Source organism: Hyposmocoma kahamanoa, unplaced genomic scaffold (assembly GCF_003589595.1).
Source record: "Hyposmocoma kahamanoa isolate Upper Pololo Valley unplaced genomic scaffold, ASM358959v1 185, whole genome shotgun sequence".
Lineage (NCBI taxonomy): Eukaryota > Metazoa > Arthropoda > Insecta > Lepidoptera > Cosmopterigidae > Hyposmocoma > Hyposmocoma kahamanoa.
In genome coordinates, this window is record NW_020653715.1 from 2,362,579 (window position 1) to 2,375,659 (window position 13,081).

The 13,081-nt window shown below is 35.6% G+C and overlaps 2 protein-coding genes across 3 annotated transcripts in view; one reads left to right on the top strand and one right to left on the bottom strand.

Annotated features, from left to right (window-relative positions):
* Positions 1-480: 480 nt before the first annotated feature.
* Positions 481-3,096, bottom strand: LOC113226271 (methylglutaconyl-CoA hydratase, mitochondrial-like). Its single transcript, XM_026458834.1, has 4 exons — positions 2,793-3,096; positions 1,841-2,053; positions 1,385-1,507; positions 481-907 (listed from the first exon to the last, which is right to left on the bottom strand). The coding sequence occupies exons 1-4, from the start codon at positions 3,064-3,066 to the stop codon at positions 636-638; spliced, it is 882 nt and encodes a 293-aa protein (XP_026314619.1). The 5' UTR covers positions 3,067-3,096; the 3' UTR covers positions 481-635.
* Positions 3,097-3,538: 442 nt separating this feature from the next.
* Positions 3,539-13,081, top strand: part of LOC113226229 (nuclear pore complex protein Nup88) — a 200,650-nt gene continuing 191,107 nt past the window's right edge. For both annotated transcript variants that reach the window (XM_026458788.1, XM_026458787.1), the window contains exon 1: positions 3,539-3,795. In XM_026458788.1, the coding sequence (XP_026314573.1) occupies positions 3,586-3,795 (210 nt within the window). In that variant the 5' untranslated portion in view covers positions 3,539-3,585. The remainder of the gene's footprint in view (positions 3,796-13,081) is intronic.

The following is a 13,081-nucleotide window of genomic DNA, read 5'->3' on the forward strand; positions in this document are numbered from 1 at the left end:
TAGCTTCGTAGCTCGTAATCTTCAGCATGTATTTGGTCTGAGAATTGCTTCGGAAAATGATGTTGGTATTTGTTCCTAGCGCTACGAAGTCCCCAGTCCATCAAACATCTTGTCTTTATTTCGCATCATGAGCCTATCTACTTCTAAACTACTTCTTATACCGTGCTTTAAAGGAGTTTGCTAAGATTGGACAGTAAAGATGCGACGGCTCCTTAAGTGCAAGTTTCGGATAATGGCGTGTAGTTAACAAGATTCTTTGAATATCTGCAGTGAAGTGTTGTCATATGCCTTTTGAAATACATGTTAAGCTCCATAGAAGAATCTTGCGAAACATTTTCTTTTTGTTTCAGCATAAAAAATGACACTATTAAATAAAATACTTTATTTTAGTATAACGATCCATGCTTCTAGATTTTCGGAATCGACATTAAAAGTATAAAAGATACAAAATAAACATTAAAATAATTATACTATATTTAGTTATAGTTATTTAGCAAAAATAAACCCTTTCCAGAAATCTCCATAGTCCGAAGATTGTTACGCTTAATGATGACATAATTCTTAGACGCCTGCAACTGCCAATTATAGATAACTTAAACTTTCTTTTTTAAGTTCTATAGATTTTTAACTCTTTCCTATTCTCCTGTATAAACCGGCTTTCTCTTTTCTAGAAATGCTACCAAACCTTCTTTTCTATCCTTTTTAGCTGTTAACACATTTTGGTTCACGTATTTTTCTTCGACTTTCAAAGCTTCTTCGATAGGCAATTGTAATCCCTCATTAACCGATTGCTTGGCACATTTTAAGGCTATTGGTGCATTTGGTATTATGTCTCTTGCAATAGATAGGGCTTTCTCAAAAGCTGCATTTTTGGATGAATTTTGAGGTACAGCGTGGTTTACTAGGCCTGCAACATAAAGAACATAGCGTTAATGTCATTAAAATTTACAGGTAGGTACTATTTGACCGAGACATTGATGCACAGCCTTCTATATGCGATAGTACAGCCGCCTGTAGTAATTCGTATTCACGTAATATGATTCCCCCACGAGAGTAAATCCCATTTATGGAATAACCCACGTAAATGTTTCAATAGGACCTTATGTATTTTAAGTTTCTCACTCTACAGTTAAACATATTTATATTTAATATTACTATGTCAGCTGTCAAACACGCATTTGATGTTAATGAATTTATAAAAATTCAATATTACAAAAGTAGAGGTCTATGTATCTGAAGTAAACAGAAAAAATTTACACGTAGTCTACGAGATAAAAAGTTTGGGAGCCTTTGTTTAGGGGGTACAACCTTGACAATCATTTCGATCTTGACGTATGGAATTCACTGAATCAAAGCTTGCATTAAGAGATAAGAATCAACCTACCTAAAGTTTTAGCTTCCTTCCCATCTATCACCTTGGCTGTTAGAATCAGCTCTTTGGCCACATGAGGATTTATCAGCCTTGGGAGTCTTTGAGTACCGCCTGCTCCAGGTATCACTCCTCTACCTAAAACATAATACAGAAACAGATGGAAATAAAATAAATAAGGCCATTGTCTTAAATTACTTCAAAGATGATCTATTTGGTTGTAATTGGTATTGCACTACTCGTACCAACCGATAGTTAATTAGACAAAAGTGACTCAAACTAATTTAGAAAGATCGTTAACAAAATTAGATCTAAAGGAAATGGAACTAGGCCACAATATTTTTAAGACCTTGTAATCAGTGTCAAAAGTATGCATAAAAACTGTGTTTTCGTTCATTCTTCTTAAAAGTTTTCCCATATTTTGCAGAAACGTGTACTGTAATCTATTTTTAAAATATTTTACTTAAGTACCTGTTTCGACAAGTCCCAACTTCGCGGTATCAGCAGCAATAAGGATGTCACAGCACAATGCGAGTTCAAGCCCACCACCCATTGCAGCGCCGTCGATCGCAGCGATTGTTGCAACCGGTAATGACGCTAATTCAGAGCTAAGAGAACGAAGTTCGGTTACAAATGCCATTGTTTCTTGTTCAGTCATTTTTAAACGTTCCTTGAGGTTTGCTCCTGCAACAAACGATGGGAACTGTTAACTCATCATTAACCCATCTGCTGGACACGTATCTCCTTTGAGGGTAGGCTTTCATCCAATAAGGGTAAACTAATTCACATGTCTCAAAGAGCTTTTGCACGCTACACATTGAAAATGAAAATTGTTTCTGCTCTATATCGCGTGTATTTACTTTTTTGATACAAGCGAATAGTTTTATCACGTTGTTCTCATTCAACTTTATATTTCAACTTCTTAGTCAACTCATTGTACGTCCCTCTGCTGGGCACAGGTCACCTCCAAGGTCAGACGGTTTCGGGCCATAGTGGTGGGATTCGAACCCTCTACTGACCTCACACGAGGCAAGCGTTTCTCCCTTCTAAGCTATCACTTTTGAGCTGCGAGTTGGAATTTTGCCATGTGTCTCTTTAATTTGGATAAACAGATAATAAATAGATGCAGTTATACTCGCACTATTAAGTATTACGTAATCATTGCCTCACAGGGGCAGGGAAGGGAATGATAAACGTCGGTTATCTAATTTTATACGTTTGCGACCCAACGTATTTTTACGCATTGTAAAGATGCGCACGTGCAGGTGGTTGTAATATAATTAAAGACGATTTTTCCTAACAATCGTTATTACAGCATAATAAGAGAGTCACTATTTCCCTCTCTCCATCTCTGTTTCACTCGGTAAACGCAGCCATAAGCAACTTAGATTCACAGAACTCTATGCTAATTATTCACACTAACCTGCACAAAAAATCCCCGGCACCAAACTATGGAAAATAACCACAGACACTTTAGATTCATCTTTAATTTGTTTGTGTACACTTCTCATGGCGTTGACTAAATCATAACCAAGCGCGTTTCGGTCTTTTTGCTTATTTAGACCGTATAACGCGATACCCGTGTCACTACCAAACAACTTTTCGAAAATTATATCATCTTGAACTTGTGTGGCCAAAAAACGCAAATTGCTAGGTTTTAAAACCTTTTTTAATGCTCCTAACCTCAAAGTCAACATTATTAAAACTCCAAAAGACGACTAAATTGTTTTAATACATTCAGTTACTTAATTTAGTTACGTCAATAAATGTTTATTCAATGCGATATCTTATCGAAAAAAGAGACAGCATTACTAGGTAATCAAAGTTAATGATTTGTGTAATTATCTTTTGGGAGTTTCGAACTGGAAGTTACAATACTATCAAAACTGTTTTATCTCTGCCATGAAGTGTGTACCCAAAAGCAAAACACCCAAACTGATTATTTGAGTGTTTTTTACCTAAAGCAAAATATCGATGTAGACAACTTGTTTGATATTATAAAGCCATTACGAAATCACAATGATAACGTGCGTAAATAAAATAGATCAAGATTGGTCGAAAAACTGCACGAAACATGAAATCTAAGCTTGCGCAATATTAATAATGCATTAACTAAACGCAAGCAATACCGCACACTTGTCAATCCAAACGAAACGTCAAACTTGCCCGCTTCAACCAAAACAAAGTAAATCCTAATATTACTATTTTCTTTCGCCATGGATCCGCGTTTGTATGAAGCTAAATTAATCAATCATAATATATTTAAAGAACTACAAGGAAGCTTAGAAGATAATCCCAGTGGAAAGTTGCGTAATTTGATCGATTTGAGAGATGATGTGTTTTATGTTTGGAACTCCGTCGAAAACTGTTTATTAAGTTTAAATCTCAAGAGACTGGAAGAACGCGATGGTGATACCCCATATCAGGTATTAAAGTAGCTAATTTACGTATGTTTTCATGATTTTGGCGCGTAATTTTAAGATGCCGGCATGATTATTGCGAGGACATTTTAAGGTTATATCAAGATATTTACATTGATTTAGAATTGTTTTACTGTGACAATTTTACGCTTTAACTTGTTTTTGCTGTGTTTTCGAGTATTTAAATATATTTTAGCACAAAGTTCTAATGTCCTAGTATATAAAAAGCAATGGTAATGGTTAAGAATCATTGTCGACTTTTTATATTTCTTTTGTTATTGTAATGTTGTGTAAAAAGCATGTATGTATGTAAACATGTATGTTGGTGGAGTAATTTGCTAAAATTGCCAGTCCCTATTCAGTACTGTAAAATTTAATTTCTCTTACAACATTAATTTCTGCCTTATTTAATATATATAAGTTGTCTTGGTCCTCCCCCTACGTCTCTTACCTTCAAGGGTGAAGGTTGAAGGAAACAGAGGGAGTTTCCTAAACTGATACTGTTTTGCTATATATAACTAAATTTACTGTATTTTGTCGTCATAGAGTGAAAGGTCCCTAAGTTGCAAATGGCCAACTTATATTGGTCATTAAGAGTTGTCGCTAAACTTGAAAGTTTACCTGACATTCAATAAAATTTTTTCAAAAACTATTAAAGTAGATACCTACATTTATTGCAACTACACAATACAAAAATATGAGGCAAAAATGTTAAACCCATCATCTGTCCGCATGCAATCATAAGAAACGCATAACAATTTGTATACTGTAGTGTTTTAAAGCCACAGTGTCTCTAATGCGCAGCTGTGTTTTCGTCCACCATTTAAAAAAAATCAATTTTATTCTTACCAATATATATGGACACATGTAGGTATAACAATTAGGTAGGCTATAACATTTTAAATACTGTCGTGTGCTCTAGTGGTGTATGCAAAAGGATCTCAATTCAGGCTCTGGTGACTTTATTGAATGTCGAGCTGACTGTTGATTTTGACAAAAATAGTTTAAAACGTTTGTAGGCGTATTACTGCTTGAGAATAGAACTTACTTGCTTACTGGTGAGTAAGAAAAGTGTTGTCACAATGCGAATTATTAATATTAAAATTAAATTACATAATGTTCCAACTTAAATATTCCAGCATTTGTAAAATTTTGTTTGTTTTCAGGTAAGTTTAGTCTCTATTTATGTTAAGATGAAGTCTACATTGGGGGTGAGTGAAAATCATTTTTAACTTATGTCTAAAACACACACATCTATAACACCATTTGCAAGATTTAAAAACTAGCAAAACCCTTGCACTGGTCTCGTAAATATTACGCCTGCCACTTATTACATGTAACCACAGTGACTTAAACTGTTTGAATGTTTTTAATTATGTTAGAATAACATTTGTACTAATGCCAAAGGTACATGATTTGATATGTTTGAAAAGGTTGTAAACCCTAATGAGTGATAATTCTTATTTTATTGCCGTGAACCGGGTCTGAACTTCAGGTCCACAGAAATTTATTAAGTTGTTGGTAAAGAGAAAAAAAGGCCCAAAAGGGCCGAGCTATATGGAATTACAAATTGATATTAAAATTGGCATATGATTAACAGTAGTTATTACAAATTGTTATGAAAATTAGCACATGGTTAGTTATAGCTATTACAAATCTGGTAAAGGAATCTAAATTAGACGTAATTGAAATTTAAACAGCTCTGTGTGCTGCCGCTTACGAGCAGCGAGTGATGGAATAAAACAAAATCAGAATAACGAGGCAAAAGAAATTATTAAAGAATGATTCAACATTTAAAAACGAGTGGCCATGTAAGGAGGTCATATTGTCACATGTTTGTACATAATTCATTAGATCTCTGTGTTGCGGTCGCCGTTTTAAAATGGCTTTAGTATAAACGCGTTTATGAACAAATTTGCGTTACATAGAAAAAGAACACCTAGTCTAACTAATACTAATAATGTATAATAATACTGGAATTGCTTATTTTCTCACCACAATATAGGAAGTACATTAATTAAGAATGATATCGAAAATACATAACAACAATAATTATTATGTGGCAGACTGGTACCTAATCTAGACGTAAGTTCTGTCTATATTCTTGTCTTTACTATCAAATCTTCCTTCTTTCTGTCTAACCTCTTTATTTTTCCTCCCGTCCTCAGTCTCCAACAAGCAACAGGACTTTTAACTTTAGCCACAACCCGGGGAGTGGAGACAATGCGTTTCAGTTAATATCGTGATAAAATATAGATTAACATTTGAATATATAAGTTGTAGAATAAAAAATAAACTAGATGTAAGGTCTATATTCAGGTCAGCTAGGGCTCCATCTCTTGGAAAATATTTGCAATTTTCTTAAGAATAGTGTACTTGTGCACTGAAAATTAGATAACAATGATAATGTGATACATATATTATTATTGCGAAAAAAGATGTAAATTATTTTGCTACGCCACGAAAACAGTGATGGTTACATTGTGCAAATTCTCCAATGAATTCTTGGAGTAGCAAAGCAATTTAATTCCAATTTTATTAATAAAGATTTCCGCAAAGTTACCCCAGAATCAATTAATTATTTACATTCTGAAGTATATTTATTGGACAATTTTCATTTCTGACTATTACTTTTGTAAATATAGTTTTATGCGTTAGTAATATTTTCAAGAAATAGGAATGATGTTTATGAAAAAAAATATTTAAATGAAAAGTAATGAGTCTCAGTCATACTGTGAGTAGTAAATAGCGATTATTATTAATTGAAATTGCATAAGCACAATTTTTAACCGACTTTAAAAAGGATGATGGTTCTCAATTCGTCTGTAAAATTTTTTTGTGTCTATGTTACACGGCTACTCCGATATGTGTGATCCGATTTCGACGATTCTTTTATTATTGGACAGTGGATACCTCAGAAGTGGCCCCATTCAAATTTGAAGGAAATATTCCGCCTCTAAACGTAGTAAATTATTTATGAATACAGATTATTGGATTTCACCGACTTTCCGTTAACCAATTTCAATAAAACTTGGCATATATTTCACAAAGATGTGATTCCAATTAAAATAAAACAGAGAAAACGGGTGAGCAAACTTTTGAGGTAGGTGTCAATCTTAAAATCGTGGATATTATCATGCAAAGTAAGTTTTCATTGAATGTCAGAATGTTTCACCTTAGGAAATGCAACTATTTTTCCGGATTTAAATCGCGTATATTTGTTTTTTCAAACAAACCGACGTTTCGGGCCCTTTACAGGTCCCATGGTCACGGTTGACTGAGGTGGCACAGTCTTTAACCAGTTATGTTTAATATTGATGCAAACCACCCTATTTTTTCACTATAGTTACAATAGTTACTAATTAAATACCTTATTTTTAATTTTACAAAGAAAACATTCCAATTTACGCTACATTAAGTTTTACAAATTATTTTATTGAATGAATTTTTATTAAGTTCAATTTATTATTAATTATTAATAGAAATTAGAATAAACTAACAAAACATATTAATTAGTACTGCAGTCTTATGTCTGTTTGGAATTTTTCATTAGAGGAAATACTGGATCCCAAACTGGTGGTACGGAGAAACCATCTTCCCTGTTGAAATTAGGAAAAGTTTTTTTAATTTCAATGGCCTCTCGCAGCATCCTGGGTAGATAACGGACTTCTTTTGCAAGGACCTGGGGTTTGTCAAACTTCATTGAATTTGTAGGTTTATCCATGACATGCTCGCAGACTGCTGACTTGTTTACGCGATGGTGTTTGACATCAGCTATATGTTCTTTGACGCGGGTACAAATACTTCGCTTTGTTTGTCCAATATAAGAGAGACCGCACTCACAGTCAAGCTTATAAAGTCCTGCATCCTGTAAGGGGATGTTACATTTCACGGGTCTCAGGAACTGAGAAATCTTCCTCAGGGGCTTGAAATAGGTCTTGATAGATGCACGCCTGAGGACTCTTCCGATCTTGTCTGTAACACCTCTCACGTAAGGTAGATTTTAGTTTATATAAGAGGTTTTAGTTTATTCTAATTTCTATTAATAGTTAATAATAAATTAAACTTAATATAAATTCATTCAAAACCTAAGAACTCGATATATTTCACCTTGTTATTCAATTAAAAGGTTGAACACTAAGAAAAAAGTCCTTCGATCCGGCTGGATTCGAACCAGCGTCTTCCAGCAAACCGTGCTAGACGCTATGCCAACTACGCCACGAACGACGATCCAACGGACCTTACGAATTTTTATTTGTGCAGATCTTGGTTTTTAACGACTTTTTATAATCCAAAACCAAAATACATTATCCTCAACAGCTTATGATACAGTAGGGTAAAATAATCTTAACCGATTTCGACATTCAAACCTCATTAGACCCAAAGAAAGGCAATTAGTGTACCACTGGAACTTCCGTTACTCGAAAGTAGAGGTGCGATAATAAATAAGGGTGCAATCGGAAGGAATGGACAACCGGCAAATTAACTCAGGAGTTTCGATACACGTTACACATACGTGTACATTCACGTTTGGTACTAGGCACTTTAATTCACAAGGGTACTGAGTAAACTACGGTAAGTTTATTTCTGTGGTGTAATCGAAACGTCGAGTATTTTTATTTATTTATTTGTTTTCAGATTACGAAGACTCAAAGATACATACATACTTTACATACTAAGGGCGCGTTCGCATTATGTCGTGTCAACAGATAGTCGTGCAGTTTCAAGTGTCGTGGCTTATATATTTAAATGAAGTTGTTCACACTAGAATGACACGATTAATTGTTGTTCACGATTTTTTGACGTTACGACGACAGACTGTCGTCATATTTTTATCGTGACGTTTTATTTATCGTCCAGATACAGACCAGCATGGCAGTTGCATACGAAATCTGTAACGTCACTGGGTCGAAAATAATTCGGTTTCTGGTCAAACCAGTGGTCATATTGAAAACATTGACACAATTCATAAATGGCAAACCCGTCTAGTGAAAAGTGACTGTTATGTTTTCTAATAAATGCCTATACTGAAATCATCAAGGGGTACATGAAAGGAGTCCCCGCACGACGTACCATTCTTTTCCTGTACGTCTGGTGCACCCTGGGTAACAACCGGCGAGTATCTTACGCCGATTGGCAAATTCTTTCACCCCGATGGCAAGCATTAAGGTGGTTGTCCATCGGCGACGCGAGACGAGAATAGAAATTTTGTGGCAAAATTTAAATTCTCTCCTCGCGCATCTTCGGTGGAAAAGGTGTGGATTGACGGGGATGGACGAAGCGAGAATCGAAATGTTTGTTGAGTAATATTGAACGGTAACCTATCACAAACTCGAATTTTGTTTTTCCGAAATAACGTTTCTTCGAATTTTCACTACACCGAAAACCGAATTATAACGAAACCGTTGTTCTTTCAGGACATGTTGAATGTTTATCGCAAAGACACGGTTAAGTTAGGTTTAAAAGAAAAAAGATTTTCCTCTCAAAATTACTTTCGAGGTTATGAAAAAACTAGCAAACGTTATTTCTGGAAAATATCATTTTGGGCTACTGTATGTGATAGGTAACCACAGCGAACCGTATTGCAGCCCACATAGAGCATTATACTGTTTCACGGAAGCACAACTTCTCGCGCGAGCTCGGCGATGTCGCGAGTGCCTGTGCGGTCTCGCGCGAGCTCGCGGCGGCCATTAATAACAATCGCGAGATTGTATGGCTTCACCTGATTCTTCTTCCGTTAATATATAATTATAATTTACGGGACATGTTACTTCAGCCGCGTAATTATCGCTAGATGATCTGAACATCTATGAATTTTCACTATCCACAATCACAGCGCGAGCTCACTATTAATGGCAATTTTTGGTGAAAATAGGTCAGCAAGATTTCAATTCTCGTCTCTTCACTCCTCATCGGTGTAAAACTATCATTATAGTGTACGAAATCGATATGTTAAGAAGGTGAAATCATGATCAGTTATCAAAAATGCCATTAACTAAATCCAGGCTTTTTTAATCGGTTTTTACAGCTCTACAGTTACAGTTAAGTATACCCACTTTGCCCTTTTGAGCCAATCGTCAAAATAATCACAAATTTTATAACGAAAATATTACACATAGAACCATTGACTTACAAATAAATGGACGACGGGTCTAATACAAAAACCACGAAAAAAAATGTCCCAAGTCAACCTATTTAAACGTAGTGACATGTAAAGGAATATGAAAAAGCTAAAACGTTGAATTTAAATTGTAATGTCATCGCAGTACTGTCTAATTTTGCTTGCTTCGCTGTCAGAAGAAACAAACGAAGACTAAAGCGTGAATGACGCTCTGTATACGATTTTAACGCCGTATAAGTTCGGACACTTTTTAACGCAGACCCGACGTCCATATAATTGTAAGTCAATGCATAGAACATAAAATTAAAATACTGTAAATTTCGTTCACAGTGTTAAATATAAGTTCCTTAGTGCTGTCCAGGCTGAGTATATTATTGCCATACTTTTCCCCAAATTACTGAAAAGTAAGGAACTTACTACTCGTGTCGCGAGCCCGTTAACCTAAAAAAAAACAGATAATTTTCGACTTCTGACGTTGAAACTGATGTGCGATATTTTGGCCATAATAGGACAATAGAGACATCGACCCGAGCATCTTTAGAGACTCGAGAAGTGATGTCTTTAAACAACCATGAATTTGGTTTTTATAACTAAATAGACAGAAGATTGTGTATTGCATAATATTTCTCTCTCTCATCTTCTTTGCTTTTGTAAACAGAAAGTGGATCATACTTTTATGGAAGACACAGACTCTAACCAGTTGTAAAAGTTTGTATCCGACTCTCCTTAAAACTTTAATGTTCTCGAATGCATGTAGTTCCCGTTAAGAGCAATCGATCTAACACGTCTTAACACGTGAAATGCTCGCAAACACGCGACCGTATCAAATTCCCTTGAATACTCTTTTAAGACCTCTACTTTGAGCCCTGTAAGAACGTGTTAGAGCTCATATTGTATCGAACCTATACAAGGAGTTTGCTCAAGTGGCTTTCTCTTACACCATTACGATAATACTACCAACCTAAGAAATTGTATGCTAATACCTTGATGGTTGCCAATCTTTAGCTTTATTGCTAATTTCCCTGATTCAGGGCAACTAAGTGCTATTCTTAAAAAACCCGCTTGTAGCTATGGCCTCGTTTTTTGTTGATATACATAAGTCATTTTTTTTCATAGCAATACCAACGTCTTCATATATTCCCCTCCAATATGAGGACTGTTTCCATAATATCCTCAAAAATAAAGCACTAGACTAGAGCAGAGATTAAGATTCTGATTTTCGCTATCTTCCAATTGTCGAGAACGATTTTCCTGAAACCAGAAAAGCAACGGTGTAAAAGCAGCCATTCTTAATGCGGCACAACCAAAAACAAAACAATCCGATGCTCACCTCCTCGCGTCCGGTTCCGTACACTAAATTTACATTCCCCGCCATCCATCCCAGAAGTCCATCCGGGCTGGTAATAAAACGATCTTAAGGCACGGAGGAGAACGTCTTAACGGATGTGGTCTAAGTCACAACTTTGTCACGACTGAAATTCCGCAGTCAGAATTATTGACGCCTGCCCGACATCTTGACTTCTGACAACTTATTCGCCAAAAAGAATATCATAGGATTGGATTGATAAAATTATTCTTTATAGTTTATTAAGGACTCTGCAGAGACTTAATAAAATTATCTGTAATATCATAGACGCAATAATTAAGATTGCATCAAAAATTCCAGTGGAGTTGGAATACTTACAATGGACTTCATCAGCAAATAGAAAAGTATCAGTGTTGACGACGCAAGAAACAACATTCTGTTTTAAGAATAATATTGTTTTTAGTCATAATTAAGAGTTTCCATGAATCGCTCACCTTCGCTAACTTAAGTAGCTCCAAAGCTGGTCGTTCGGGCTCCTTCCTAAAGATATACGCCGAAGGGTACTGTTTACAGGATGATGCTATCTGGTAATTGTGACAATATTTGGTTTGGGCTTTTATGGCGGTGCAGGTAGAGGTGCTTTAAAGAGGTTGATTAAATCGAAGGGTTGCAATAGGCTATTAGGGATTAAACTCTAACGCTTGCTTAAGTTAAGAGTCGAGTCTTGTTTGATGTTTATCCAAGGATGATATAGATGTCATTTTCGTCAAACTGGCTCTCTGTACTTGGTAATTTAGCACGAATAGTACTTAACTACAAACATTTATATTTGGTTCCTAAATATCCATTTAAATTAACGGAGTTCCATTCTATCATCGTATGAGATACTGAGAACATATATAGACCATAATGATGTTTTCAAATATGGAGATGGAAGTCTTTTACAGCCTATCTTTTGAACCGTATTTTCTCACACGTCACAAACGTCTCTCCTAAACCACTCTGTACCACATCCTCTCAGATTTAAGACGGCGGACCAGCGAAGGTGAAAAGTACACCTAAGTTCAGATTAACAATCGGCCCAAGGGCTGGCCAGGTAGCAGGGATCAGGGGGCGAGGCAATAAATTCTACTGAATACACCCCGTAGGTTAGTGAGAACTGTTGAAATAAAGACCACTGAAAGGTCAGGAAGTGTCAAAAAAGATTTAGGTCGGTTAAGTTCGGAATTTCTTACATAATATAGTACTGCTACAACTTGCAATTCTTGCAAGATTATTAATTATCACTTAATACCTTCAGTAAGTCCAAATTTTCCTCATTTCATTAGAACAGTCCATTCTAGTCATTAGTCGCGGTTTTCTATGTGAAAATTTAATTATTTTCCACGACATTAAAACCTTAGACCATCTCGCTGCCTCTGAAATGCCTAATTACAAATACTTGTGTCCGTATAAGCAATAACAATTATATACTCCTTTATTTGTGCGTTCATTACATTTTGAACTCTCAACATTTTTCATGTTTTTCTCAGTTCCCAAATGTGTCAAGTGTACAACTCAAGTACATAAAGGTCAACTTCTTCCAACCCTTCAGCTTGCCCTTACGGTCACTATAAATCGCCCAATGAGAAGTAGTGATTTAATCGGAAACCTCAGCGTCCCTTAGGAAGCCCATTAAATCGTATGGTCAAGGGATAATTAATTCCGTGGTAACGTTCCAAGTGAGATTAATGGAGATCTTTTCAATGGAACAAGTGTATTGTTTAGCTTTGAATTGATGGAATCGTTTGATGTCGGATTTACTGAAAATGGCTTTTCGTTTTCTTGTTGCTTGTCAAGGAATAATAAATCAATCTTAAATGTTG